Genomic DNA, 12,545 nt, shown 5'->3' on the forward strand with positions numbered 1-12,545 from the left:
CCAGTTAACCCCATACGATACATTCGTTTTCCTCATAGGCGACAAATGCGCTTGGGACAGGCTAAATGGTGTGATAGCAGCTCAAACCCTCTAATACAAGTGAAATTGTTGCCAGATTTCACATAATATTCTCTCCTATACAGCATGTCGAGACTCACTGTGCGATTTGGTTTGTCAAAGTTTAAAAAGCAACTGTCCTTTTGGCCAATAGCCTGACTGACAGGAAGACAGGTGAGGTCGTGGCTCAGACTGGCATGTGCATCTCTGTGTATTCATCGTGTCCATCCTTCTCGTCAAAAGTGGGCTCTGCATCATCAGCGTCCAACTGGAGAGAAGGGAGAAAAAAAATTGTGTTAACATGAATTTGAAAATGACCTACTTTCTTTATGGCTTTTTGTGCATGATTCATCCGTTTACATTATTCAAAAGGGTAAAAATAACGTCCTCTTAAAATAAAATAAAATAAAAAATGTAGGAATTAAAGGTACAATATGTAGGATTTTTGCAGTAAAATATCCAAAAACCACTAGGCCAATGTTATATATTTTGTTTAGTTGATTACTTACAATATCCCAAATGTTTCCAACTATTTGTAAATCGTGAGAAAATTGCGATTTTAACCAAGGAAACGGGGCGTGTGAGCAGGGGTGAGGAGTCGCCAGTCAATGGCGTCATATCCGCGTTACCCTCGGTTTCCGCCAGGTTTGACCTCGTACTGCAATAGTAACCATGGCGACAGACGTTGACAACTGGGTTATGCCGGTTATGCCCGTTATGCCTAGAAGGACGCTCACGCTGTTGTAGTTTTGTTCAAACATTATGGACCATGGCAAGCACACTTTGAGACAAAAAGAGGACTAAAACGAAGATCAACATCTTTCGAGATGCCGAGAGCTCCACGTCCGCGACTAACTTCGACTTGACAGAGGCGCGAGTGTTGCATGTTACTTCATTAGACAGGTGAGCAAATGTACATAAAACTAATCAATATTATGTAGTTCAACATGATGAAAAGTTAGAATATGATCTGTATGTTATTCTCTAATGTTAATCTAGCTTACTGTTAGTCTCATACAGCCAACACACAACCTAACTAACAACATTCAACACACTCAAATGCCGTTTAGTGTGATAGTGTAACTGTTAGAGCAAGTGAAACAGCGCTGCGTTACCTCAAGTTTAATTCCTCTAATAAACTGACCTGTGTGAGTATAAATTCAGCACTTGCGTGTAGTTCGGTAGAATGAAATGTCCTTATTCCTTTATATCCGCGGGACTCGCGTTGCGAGTGGCGCCAGTAGCACCTCAATGCAGTACATGAGATCCACGGGGAGGAGTCGGATCAAGATCCAAGGGGTGGAGATGGGTAGGATTAGGGGTGGGGTTAGGGATTGGTTTAGGGATCAGGGGGCGGAGATGGGTAGGTTTAGGTATATGTAAGGTGGGAGGAGTTGGATCTGGATCCGACTCCTCCCCGTGGATTTCATGTTCTGCAGTGAGGACAATCTCTGTGGCGCTGGTATACGTCTAGCAATCGCGCCCTGCTTTATACCACAGTCATGTTAAAAACATCAATGTATTCACTCATTCATAAAAGATCCATGAGCTTGACGACAAGATCCATAATTCAGCTTAATGCGGAATATATGTCATTAATATACGCCTTTGTTATTGTAAGAGGTTAGCGACCCCTGGTGGCGAAAAATCCTGCATATTATACCTTTAAAATGGGTTGTGAACACCATTTCAAACGGACTTTAAAAGACATTGTATGTTTCCTAACTATATTTAATTTTGTTCGTTCCCTAGAAGTAGTACACACATTACCATTCAAAAGTTTGAGGTCAGTACGATTTTTTAAATGTTTTTGAAAGAAGTCTCTTCTGCTCACCAAGGCTGCATTCATTTGATGAAAAATACAGTAAAAACCACAAAATATTAAAACAATTTAAAATAACTTATAATCTATAGTGATTATAAAATGTAATTTATTCCTGTGATGCAAAGCTGTATTTTCAGCATTATTACTCCAGTCTTCAGTGTCACATGATCCTTCAGAAATCATTCTAATATGCTGATTTGCTGCTCAAGAAACATCATTTATAAATTAATGTTGAAAATAGTTAATATTTTTGTGGAAAATGTTTCTCAGGAATCTTTGATGAATAGAAATGTCAAAAAAGACCAGTATTTATAATGGAACAGAAATCTTTAGGAACACAAATAAATGTCTTTACTGTCACAATAAAAGTTTTTTTTGTTTTTTTTTAAAACAAATCTTACTGACCACAAACTTTGAACGATAGTGTATCCCTAAGAAGCAAGCAAAAATGTCTTAGTGTGTGCAAAGATCCTTACACACTGCATTTCCCGAGGGCTAAAGATCCGTGACAGAAGAAACATCTTTACAGGGACGGTCATGATGAGAACGAATGGGAAAGCCAGCGACGCCACGGTGGACATGACCGCCCAGAGGATAGCGAGACACACCACCTGTATCAATGTGTACAGATGCATACGCAGGGTCCGCACCTGAGGAACAGAGATTTAGTCAAGATATACAGTACAAAAGATTTCTTTACAATATCTGATACCATGTTACAGCCAGTCCCTTTTTAAGGGAACAATGAACCAAAATCCTCTTTATTAATAACAAAAAGCAGCTTGGGGTCCTGACCTTGCGCACATAAGTGTGGTCGGGGTGGTATTTTGGGGGCATCAGCAGGAGCAGGATCCGTTCTGTCAGCTGGATGCCATTCAGTGACATCACACCCATGTACAGGAAGATGCCAAACAGCACAGCGATTGGGATTTGACGGAGCAGATCACCGATTACTATTGAGAGACCTACAGCCAACACAATTTGCAGAATGACTACATTTATCGGACTCATGTTAATACATACAATAGTCATTTACACGGGTTTATTGTGCATGTAATAAAATATTATGCATCTCAAAACAACAAGATACTGTGCGTTACCTTAATTGTACCATGGGTAAAGGGTGTTTATACCCATTTAAATTGTGTTAAAAATCACTGTAATGCACTGTAATTCTAAAACGGTGGCAACAGCAATATGATAAAATACACAAATTTCCAATATATAATTACATTTACCTGTTTGATGATGAGAAAAATCCATTTTAAATAAATAAACATTCAAACTCTCCATATCGGTAGCACTTTATTTCAATGGTCCACTTTAGACATTCTACTATTATAAGTAACTTTGCAACTACATGTCAACCTGCAGTCATTAGAGTATTAGAGTACGAAATAAAGTGTAAGCCCAGTGTAACCCACTTACCACTTTATCTGACAATTCACTATTCATCAAGATTGTATAAATCGTTAATGAGATTTATTGATCTTATCACTATCAGTAGTTTGTGTTAATCAGATGGATAATGTTTGGAATTGTCATTGTTGAAACACACCTACAAGTATCGCCACCAGTAACCCGGTCACCCTCTGCTCCTTGACCTCCTGGATTCGAGGTTTGTCTCCTGGGGCGACGGCTTTGCTCATCACGGTGAGGGCGTTGGCATGGGTTACGGAGCGCACGGTGGCCGCGGCCATCCACGGCAGGCCGAACAGAGCGCTGGTGCCGCCCAGAGTCACGATGATCAACAGGTCCAGATGGAAACCAGAACCCTTGACCAGCATGCGCTCTTTCTTACTGACTATCAACCTAGAAGAAGAGAGCGTCTTTAATGCTGCCATGATTTAAACGTGGAAAAAAAACAGCAGCATTGCAGTTACATTACAGCTGCAGCTTTATTACAAATGAAAAAGCTATAAATAAATAACAAATATTTTTTCTAGCACAAAAAATACATTGCTAAAAATATTTTTTGAGCTATATAAACGTAATTATAATGACACAAAGCATGGCAATGGACTCACGTGGTGATTTGCGTCTCCATAAAGATGAGGATGAAGACGAGCAGAGCGGGAAGGATACTGGCAAACATCATCCAGATGGGGAACTGACCATCACTGCCCAGAGGATTGACTATCCAACCACGCTTATCAGGACTCGTCACTGAAAAACCTCGCGGGACACTAAGTTTCTGTAGGGTGGAGCATTCATAAGGTTATAAATAAATTAATAACAATAAAATACATTATTATTAATTATTTATAATTTACAGAGCCCCTAAAGGAACAATGTGATGGAAAAAAAAAATTAGATGGAGAAAAAATTATGTGTCAAAGCTTTCGCGTTCTCTTCCAAATGTTTTGCGTTCCCCCGAGAACCTTGGTGTTCGGTCACAGAACCTTTTGAGAGCGAACGCAAAAGCATCGACTTTCCACCCATCTCATATTTTTCTTCCACCACCATGGAAACCACTTTAGGGGTTCTGTAGTAATTTGTTATTTATAACATGTAAAAAAATTAAATAAAAGAATAATGAAAAGAATAATAATGAAAAAAGTATTAGTAAAAGTAAACAATAATAATAATAATAGACAATGAAGATAAAAAATATGGGTGGAGCATTCAAAATGCATATATAAATTAAAGCTGCAGTCCGTATCTTTTCCTCTTTGTCGCCATCTCTCTGTTTGAAATCTGTAACTGCAGTGATTCGCGGAATTATTATCTTTAAGTGGGTTGTAAATCGGCATGAAACAGCGCGGATGAACACAGTGCTTTGAGGCGAGTGCTGCTGTCAGTCACCGCGCTGTGTGGATACTGTCATACAGAATCACAGATTCACTTTTTGAAAGTTTGACCAACATAAGAATTTTCATAAGAAAATGTCTTCTGAACAAGTAAGTAAAATCCATTTTTGTTCTGACCAACTAAGGGGGAAAAAGCATTCGACATGATAAGCTTCGTTAGATTTAATCAACGCGATTTACAGCAACCGTGCAAATTATAGCCTACTTTGTTCTCAAATTGTTCATGTTAACAACATCAGCATTGCGTGACTAATGTTAAATTTAATGTGTTTTATGGTTATCTGTGTAGTTCAGAATTCATATTCTCCATAATAGCAAAACGAGAAAGGCACAACAAAGGAAACTCCATAACTGTGTGGATTAAGAAAACGTACTGTACACGATTGAACTATTGAAATGTCTTACTTGTTCAGCAGAAAAAAGCCGTCTCTTCTTCCGTTTTGAACCCCTTCAAAACACGGAGTTCACGCACTTTTCAAAAGCCTTGTGTTCGCATGAGACGGTTTCTTTCTCTTTCTCTAGCCACCTTAAATCCGAAGTACGAAGTCTTTTGGGTTTTATAACTGCTGAATCTCCAGTTGACACTGATGATTGTTGTTTGGATCTTTCTGGATGCCATAAGTTTAATTATGTAAAGTGCTGCGAGAAAAGCCTATACATCTAAACATCTCGTCACGCGCAGTATAGCCGGCTAGCCGAAACTCCTTCTTTATGTGTACGGGTGTGACGTAATGACGCAAAGACATGCTCGAATTTCCCGCGGAAACCCACCAGTACCACTGGAATTAAAATCATTATTACAAGCTATCCCGTTTTGAATCTAGCTATGGCAAGCAGATAGTTTTGACCACTGGCAGAATAAGTTTTTTTTAATATAATTATTTTGGATTATTTTTAACCTAAAAAAGTTACGGACTGGAGCTTTAATAATAAAAATAAAATAAAATGAAAAATTTAAAAGAATAGATCAAATAACGTATATATATATATATATATATATATATATGTGTGTGTATTTGTATTTATTGTATTTTTTGGTTTTACTTTATTTCTTCTTTTCTTCTTCAGTAGCACAAATAGTGCAAGTTTATGCAACAAAGCTTAATATTTAGGGTCTCTAGCCTGAAATGAGCAATAGTAATAGTGTTGCTTGACTTAGCAAGCACTATTAATAACTTCAAATCATCTGCTAATTGCTAACTGTCCATCGTCACCTGTGAGTACGTGTCTTGAATGCTGTAGTCTACCAGAACCATGATGAGGATGGCAATAGGAACTCCAAAATCTCCAATAACTCTTCTCAACTGTGAAAAATTAGACTTCTCTTAGACAGAAGATGACAAATTTCAACCACATTTTTCTTTGCAATGTGTTAATCACTCAGCACTGGGTCAGTTGATCAGACGGCACCTTACCCTGCCAGGGAAGAAGGCACTGTTTTTGAACTTGCGCAGGTAGAAGGCGATGAAGAAGGTCCCAGACATGAGCACAAAGGACAGCAGAGCAGTATTAGGTTCACCGACCACCTTCAGCGTCTCCGGCGTACTGCTGTTCGCCACTAATGGACTTAAAGTGCTCGAGTTGTACATTGAATCATTCACATCAACCACCATAGCAGAGCAGCGTCTCAGAGGATGTTCCTGGAATATCTGTGGGATACATCAGCAGTCAAGAGGACTTCACGATTATATATGCAGACAAAACACAATCAAGAGACGATTCAAACTACCTTGATCAGTTTCGAGAAGGTCTCGTAGATGAAGATGAGAGAGATGAGGAATGAGAAGATCTCCTGGGTGAAACGCGAGACAAATCGAACCAGGAAGCTGCCTTCAAATGCCACCATCAACACCACGATGATGATGAGCCAAAAACCGATCCAAACGCGACCTGTCAGGTACTCCATATTATTGCCCTTACAGAACTGGAGAAGAAGAGGACAGAGTGATTCGTTTTGGGTGAACTTAAACTGAATTAACTTGAGCTGAATAATAACTATTATATTCTGTAGAGCTGCTTTACAGTTGAATTGATTTTGCTTCATAACTAATGGACTTTGTAACATTCACTCAAATAGTGCTGGTTTATGCATCAAATTTCATTATTTATGGTCCCTAACCTCAAATATGAATGACAGTAATACTAATGCTAGCTTGACTTGGTTTGAAATCATTTGCTAACTGATTACTATTCATTGTTATCTTTGAGTATGTGTCTTAAAAAAACAAATTTAAACTTGACCTTTAACAGCAGGGGTTGTGTATCTTGTTTAAGGAACAGCATTATAAACTCACAGAGAAGAAGGCTTCTTCAAACACCAGGATTGGTCCAGAGAAGCCCACCACCAGAAGAGGCTGGGCTCCGAGCAGACAGAACAACACACCCTGAATACATGTGGCCACTATCAGCTCCGACACGCCAATGAGCCCTTCAGTCTTCTCACCTGTACACACAAAACATGAGTTGTGAATTATTGAACATCGATGTCAGACACATATGCCGTCTGGAGTTCAGGGCATCTCATTTAAAATGCTTATCGGAATCAGAGCCACTAATAGTGTTTATCATGATGAACCTTTTGTTAAATAACTGGTCACTTACTGGTTACTTACATCTTCATGGTGACTAATTTAAGTCAGTTCTGGATGAAATGTTTTGATTTTTTCAAACAATGTCTGAAACTTCTCTTCTTAAAAATCCAGCCCAACAGTGACTGATCACATCCATTTAAAATGAGTATTTTTGATGCATTTAAGATCTTAAATCATTTCGTTTCTCTCAGCAAAAGAACAACATCATAACTGACCCAGAAGGCCTCCAAACGTGATGGCAGGAGAAAGAGCAGCAAAATAGATAAAGATGACAGCAGCCATGCACTGGGGGTTCAGCGCATCCTTGAAGTCACTGATGTACTTTGGGTAACGGCGCTGGGCGTCACGGATCAGTCCACCAAATAAACGGCCTGTGCGTCTTAAAGGGTCGTCTTCTGGTTTAAAGGGCGCCAGCAAGGCCTCTGATTTACAAATAAAGAGAGAATTTGTGATATTATTAATAGATATTCATTATTAATAAATAAAAAACCTAAACGAGCACAAAGAAAAAAACGCAAAACAAAAGCTCTAAATAAAATTTTAAGACTAAACACTGAATGCACAAAACAAAAAAATAAAACAAAACAAGCACAAAAAAACAGAAAAGCAATAAGGTAAAAAAAAAAACACACTAAAAAACATCTTCATAAAATGAAAAAATAAAATAAAAAGTAAAAGACAAAATAAAAAAAGGCTAAATAAAACCAAACGCACTAAAAGTCTAAATAATCAAAAAAAAAAGAAAACAAATACAAACAAAAATACAAAAAAATTCAAACAAGCACAAAAGAGACAAAGAAAAACAAAAAAAAGCTCTGCATAAAATAAAAAACCTAAATGAAAGCACATAAAACAAAACAAGCACACACACACACAAAAACTAAAAAGCAGTAAGGTAAAAAAAAAAAAAAAACACTGAAAACAAAGTGTCTACATAAAATGAAAAGACAAAATAATAAAAGACAAAATAAAAACAAACACACTAATAAAAATCAAACAAATAAAAAAACGATATAAAAAAATTAATAAAATGAGCACAAAAAAACTATAACACATAAAAAAAAAAACACAGATCAAAAGAATAAAAAGACAAAATAAACCAAAGCTTAACTGGAACTAGTCAGCCCAGACTGAATCTACCCAGGCAGAAGCAGACCTTTGTCTTCGAGGCTCTTGGGCTCTTTGGACAGCATGGCCCCCCCCTGCTCCTCTCTCTTGCGGAGCATCTCTCGTTGGAAGTGAGCGACGGAGCGCAGGAGCTCTTCTCCGCCCAGCTCTGATGGAGGGAGCACGATGCTGCAGTCCAGGAAGCCGTTGATGGCGTTGAGCAGGTCCTGCCGATCGTCTGCCAGATATGCAGCTTCATGAAATTGCTGGAGAGACGTCACATCAAGTTAACACTGGAAACAGGCATTATAGCCAGAATTGTTTGCAACAATGCATGTTTATGATCTTGTGGGTTGGTGAGCTGCCATTTTATTATTTGTAGTCAATTGTATGCTAGACCGAGAGCGGTCTTCCTCACTTTGTCAGACATGAGTGTGGAAATGGAACGTCCGATCTGGTGGTAGTCCATGTTGGTGCTGGGAGGACCAAGCAGCACAAAGAGAAACCGAACAGGAACGGATACTTCCAACACTGAGGCCAGTTCTACAGCCTCCTGCAGTCGAACAAATGCCATGGTGGGCTGCTCCAGGAAGTCCACACTGCCTAACAAGGGAGCAATACATTTCATTTCCCGCTGTTTTGTGAAATAATTGGCTGATTGTGTTAACTCTATGATAGTTCCTGATGCATTTCGTTAATTCAGAATTCATCCTTATTAGCAGCTGGTTCAAATGGGATAAACTGAAATGAATGTTTTTCCAAATTCCATATAATCTAGATTCTAAAATGATTTAGAACTGGTTCCAATGTAGAAATCCGACGGAATTCCAATGGGATTCTTTAACAAGAGAACAATTTGCTTACCAACGAGTACGACGGTGGCTTCAGCATTTTCAGGAATTTTCTCCAGAAGCTTAAGTTCATGTTTGGACTTGGATTTGTGCATGCCTATAGGTGGAGCTGAATCTTTCTGCAAATAATGAAACATATGACGAATCAGAAAGAAACTAATCTTGAAGACCCAAAATATATTTTATGTTGAGCAGCGACTGAAAAATCCGAAAGAAAATTTCACATTTGAGGTCACGCCACTTTATTTTACAGAAGTTGCGTGTACTTACCTGGTTAATATAAGGGTACTACATGGATTAAGTTTAGGGGTAGGTTCAGGTTAGTACATAGTTATTACCCAGTTATTGTATTTACTATAATAAGTACATGTACATGGGGAACAGGACTGTAAAATAAAGTGCTACCAACGTCACAAAAACACATTCAATCGTTAGACAAAAAGCAAAAACATGACTGGTGAAGAAATGTCATTTTTAACCCTTAAATGAATGACCGAATGAATGAATGAACGATGAATGAAAACGAGGCTTAGGAACTTTAAGATAAAAAAATTGTGGGCTATTATCTGTAAATAGATACAGGCTGCCCTCCTCTTCAACTAATTGAGACACTTCAATCCAATTACCTCGTTCTTCTCTATGTCAATATGAAGAGTGCTGTCTTGACTGGCCCTTGAGGAGCCCATGAGTGGCTCTGTGACGGAGGGTTCGGGGACGGACAGGTGGTTATTGCTGCTCTGGTGATGAGTGATCAGGGAGCCCAGGCTGGCAGCCGAGATGTTCCTGGGGAACGGGGAGCTGTGCTCTTTCTCATCGCTCGGGTGACTAAGGGAGGGAGAGCAAGGGAGCCAGCGGGTAAGAGACACTAGAAGAGACTGCGAAGGGTCATGTGTGGATCTATATATGGATGGGTGATGTTATGGCGAACAGAAACCATTAGATTATATGAGAATTTAAAAAAATCATATGTGGGAAAAAAGAAATTCAAATGGAAACCAACACCCTTCTGTCATTTCTTACACCATGTCTACACCAGATGCGAGTGTGGCAATTTGACAAAAGCAAGTAAATCCAATTATAATCAGTGATGCTGTCTACACTGGATGTGGCGCGAGATGACCTAAATCCCCACAGTTAACTGATGTCCCGTTCTATTTCTGACATAGAGCTGGCACAACTTCTGATGCGAAGAACAAATAGATTTGCAATGATCGCTTTGTCACGCCTGGAGTAGACATGGTGTTAGATATTGCTTATTGTACGAACATCTGAGATCTACCTGTGCTTGAGTAAGAGAGCGCGGAGGACATTGGCTCTGTCCTCAGCTTTGATCTGGTCTGAGATGATCATCTGTTCCACCACCTGATGGGAGATACCAGGTAGTGTCTTCTGGTCCAAGTCCAAAAGCACAGCTCCTAATGGGAGGAATCAAAAATAAGGCCATTTCATTTTCATGACAAAATCAATGCAATCAATATATACATATATATATACATATATATATATATATATATATGTGTGTGTGTGTGTATAGATTTAAATTTATTTATATACACATTTATATATAAAAACATAATACTCACATAAATCATATACATACACTGTATATACCAGTGTATCAATGTATACATATACAGTATTTACTTTCTCACACACAAACATAAATTTAAATATTACATATATATTATATATATATACACTGTGTGTGTGTTAAAAATGTTTTTACTATAATATATAGTATAATATATAATAATATTTTAGTATACACACATACATGAGCAATTATTAATCTACATTCATGTTTATGAATATACAGCTAACTTTTTTTGTTCATAATACATTAAAATACATATAACAATTAACATTGTACTTAGGTAGTAGATGCATAATATGAATGGTTTTTTTTTTTTTTTATTACATTTGTATATATAATAATGTATAAGCGATGTGTAGATTTTGGATTTTGGGACTAAATTATATTTTATCCATTATCCACATTATTGCTCACTTTTCTGAAGTACATTTAATTTTTAACAGAAATATTACTTGGAGTCTCATTTAGTAAAGTAATTATATTAAAAAAAGTAGTTTAAAACCATAGTATACTGTAGCAAATCACACTGTAAGATAGGTTATGTAATCAATTTTGATGTTACAATAGCAAATGTCAGGTTAGCTGTAACATTTGCTAAACAGAGTTTTCTGGAGGTTTGAGCAGGTTCTCACCATGAGAGATGGTTTTCCTCAGCTCCAGCAGACTGCGGAACGACAGCGAGGCGACGTGTGGTTTCCCCCAGCGGTCCGTCTCCTCCTCCACGTCCTCTTCAAACTTGATCCAGCGGGCTGTTTCTCTCCACTGCATCTCCTGGTTTTTATCGATGATCAGCTCATTCAGCTCCACAAACACCTGAGGCCAGAAGGACATGCAATACATGAGTGAAGATCATGCAAATAAACCCCCTTCTGAATCTGATGAAAACTCCTAAAACACAAATTCATTAAGGGCTTTTTTTTTAGAGGAATTTAAGTAGTTAAAGCAACATATCATTAAAACGCTACCAGCTATGCATCTCAACCCAAGAAGCTTGTACTTCAACTCAAACTAACATTGGTTTGATCAGCCCAAAATGTGATAACACACACACCAATCGATGCATCCAGCATGTACACCAACACACCATTCCCTGACCTTCTGGTGTTGAGCAAGCCGCCTGGAAAAGTCTAAAAGGACCATGCTGTTCGTCCAGACAGAACAGCGTCAGAGCACGACTGGGCAACGAGACGTCAGGCAGCGGTGTGAACACTGGTGTTGTTTAGAAGTGAGAGGGTCCATAAGTACACTCATTTACCCAAATACGTAGCTGGTTTACCTGTCTAGAGGGGAATCTGAGGGCGTTAATAAAACATGACTGACTCTGAAGGCTTGCGGTGTCCAGTTACCCGAGCTGATCTTTTCTTTATTCTTAGGTGTGTGAAAGGGAAGAAGTTCATTCATTTTTAATCAGGTTCTGACCCCCAAAATCCTCCTTTTATTTGTTGTGAAGGACGGCAGGCTTGTCAGAAATAATTGGAAATGCAGTCTCAATCTGGGAAAAAGGGCTAAATGCGCTGAAAGAACTCATCAGGACTTTGTGAAGGCATCTGTAGAGACATCCGAAACCTAGCTAGTCTTGCGCATTACAACAACTTTGTCCTAAAATCGCAGCCAGAGGGAATGGTGTTGAAAGATTTCCACAGAACTTTTAGCTTAAGCTTAAACAAGCGTTTATGTTGACTAAATAGAGACCACATTTCAATAGTGACC

At 38.5% G+C, this 12,545-nt stretch overlaps 1 protein-coding gene across 2 annotated transcripts in view; it reads right to left on the reverse strand.

Moving 5' to 3' along the window:
* Positions 1-217: 217 nt before the first annotated feature.
* Positions 218-12,545, reverse strand: part of slc4a2b (solute carrier family 4 member 2b) — a 48,848-nt gene continuing 36,520 nt past the window's right edge. The window contains exons 9-24 of one of the 2 annotated variants that reach the window (XM_056249279.1): positions 11,468-11,648; positions 10,521-10,656; positions 9,868-10,066; positions 9,255-9,360; positions 8,809-8,993; positions 8,440-8,656; positions 7,499-7,705; positions 6,987-7,135; positions 6,422-6,616; positions 6,108-6,341; positions 5,907-5,996; positions 3,910-4,076; positions 3,441-3,694; positions 2,678-2,847; positions 2,359-2,532; positions 218-325 (exon numbers count right to left, since the gene is read on the reverse strand). In XM_056249279.1, coding sequence (XP_056105254.1) covers positions 245-325; positions 2,359-2,532; positions 2,678-2,847; positions 3,441-3,694; positions 3,910-4,076; positions 5,907-5,996; positions 6,108-6,341; positions 6,422-6,616; positions 6,987-7,135; positions 7,499-7,705; positions 8,440-8,656; positions 8,809-8,993; positions 9,255-9,360; positions 9,868-10,066; positions 10,521-10,656; positions 11,468-11,648 — 2,745 coding nt within the window. In that variant the 3' untranslated portion in view covers positions 218-244. The remainder of the gene's footprint in view (positions 326-2,358; positions 2,533-2,677; positions 2,848-3,440; positions 3,695-3,909; positions 4,077-5,906; positions 5,997-6,107; positions 6,342-6,421; positions 6,617-6,986; positions 7,136-7,498; positions 7,706-8,439; positions 8,657-8,808; positions 8,994-9,254; positions 9,361-9,867; positions 10,067-10,520; positions 10,657-11,467; positions 11,649-12,545) is intronic. The other variant, XM_056249280.1, reaches the window with a different exon arrangement.

Source organism: Rhinichthys klamathensis, unplaced genomic scaffold (genome assembly GCF_029890125.1).
Source record: "Rhinichthys klamathensis goyatoka isolate OS25496 unplaced genomic scaffold, OSU_Roscu_1.1 h1tg000059l_1, whole genome shotgun sequence".
NCBI lineage: Eukaryota > Metazoa > Chordata > Actinopteri > Cypriniformes > Leuciscidae > Rhinichthys > Rhinichthys klamathensis.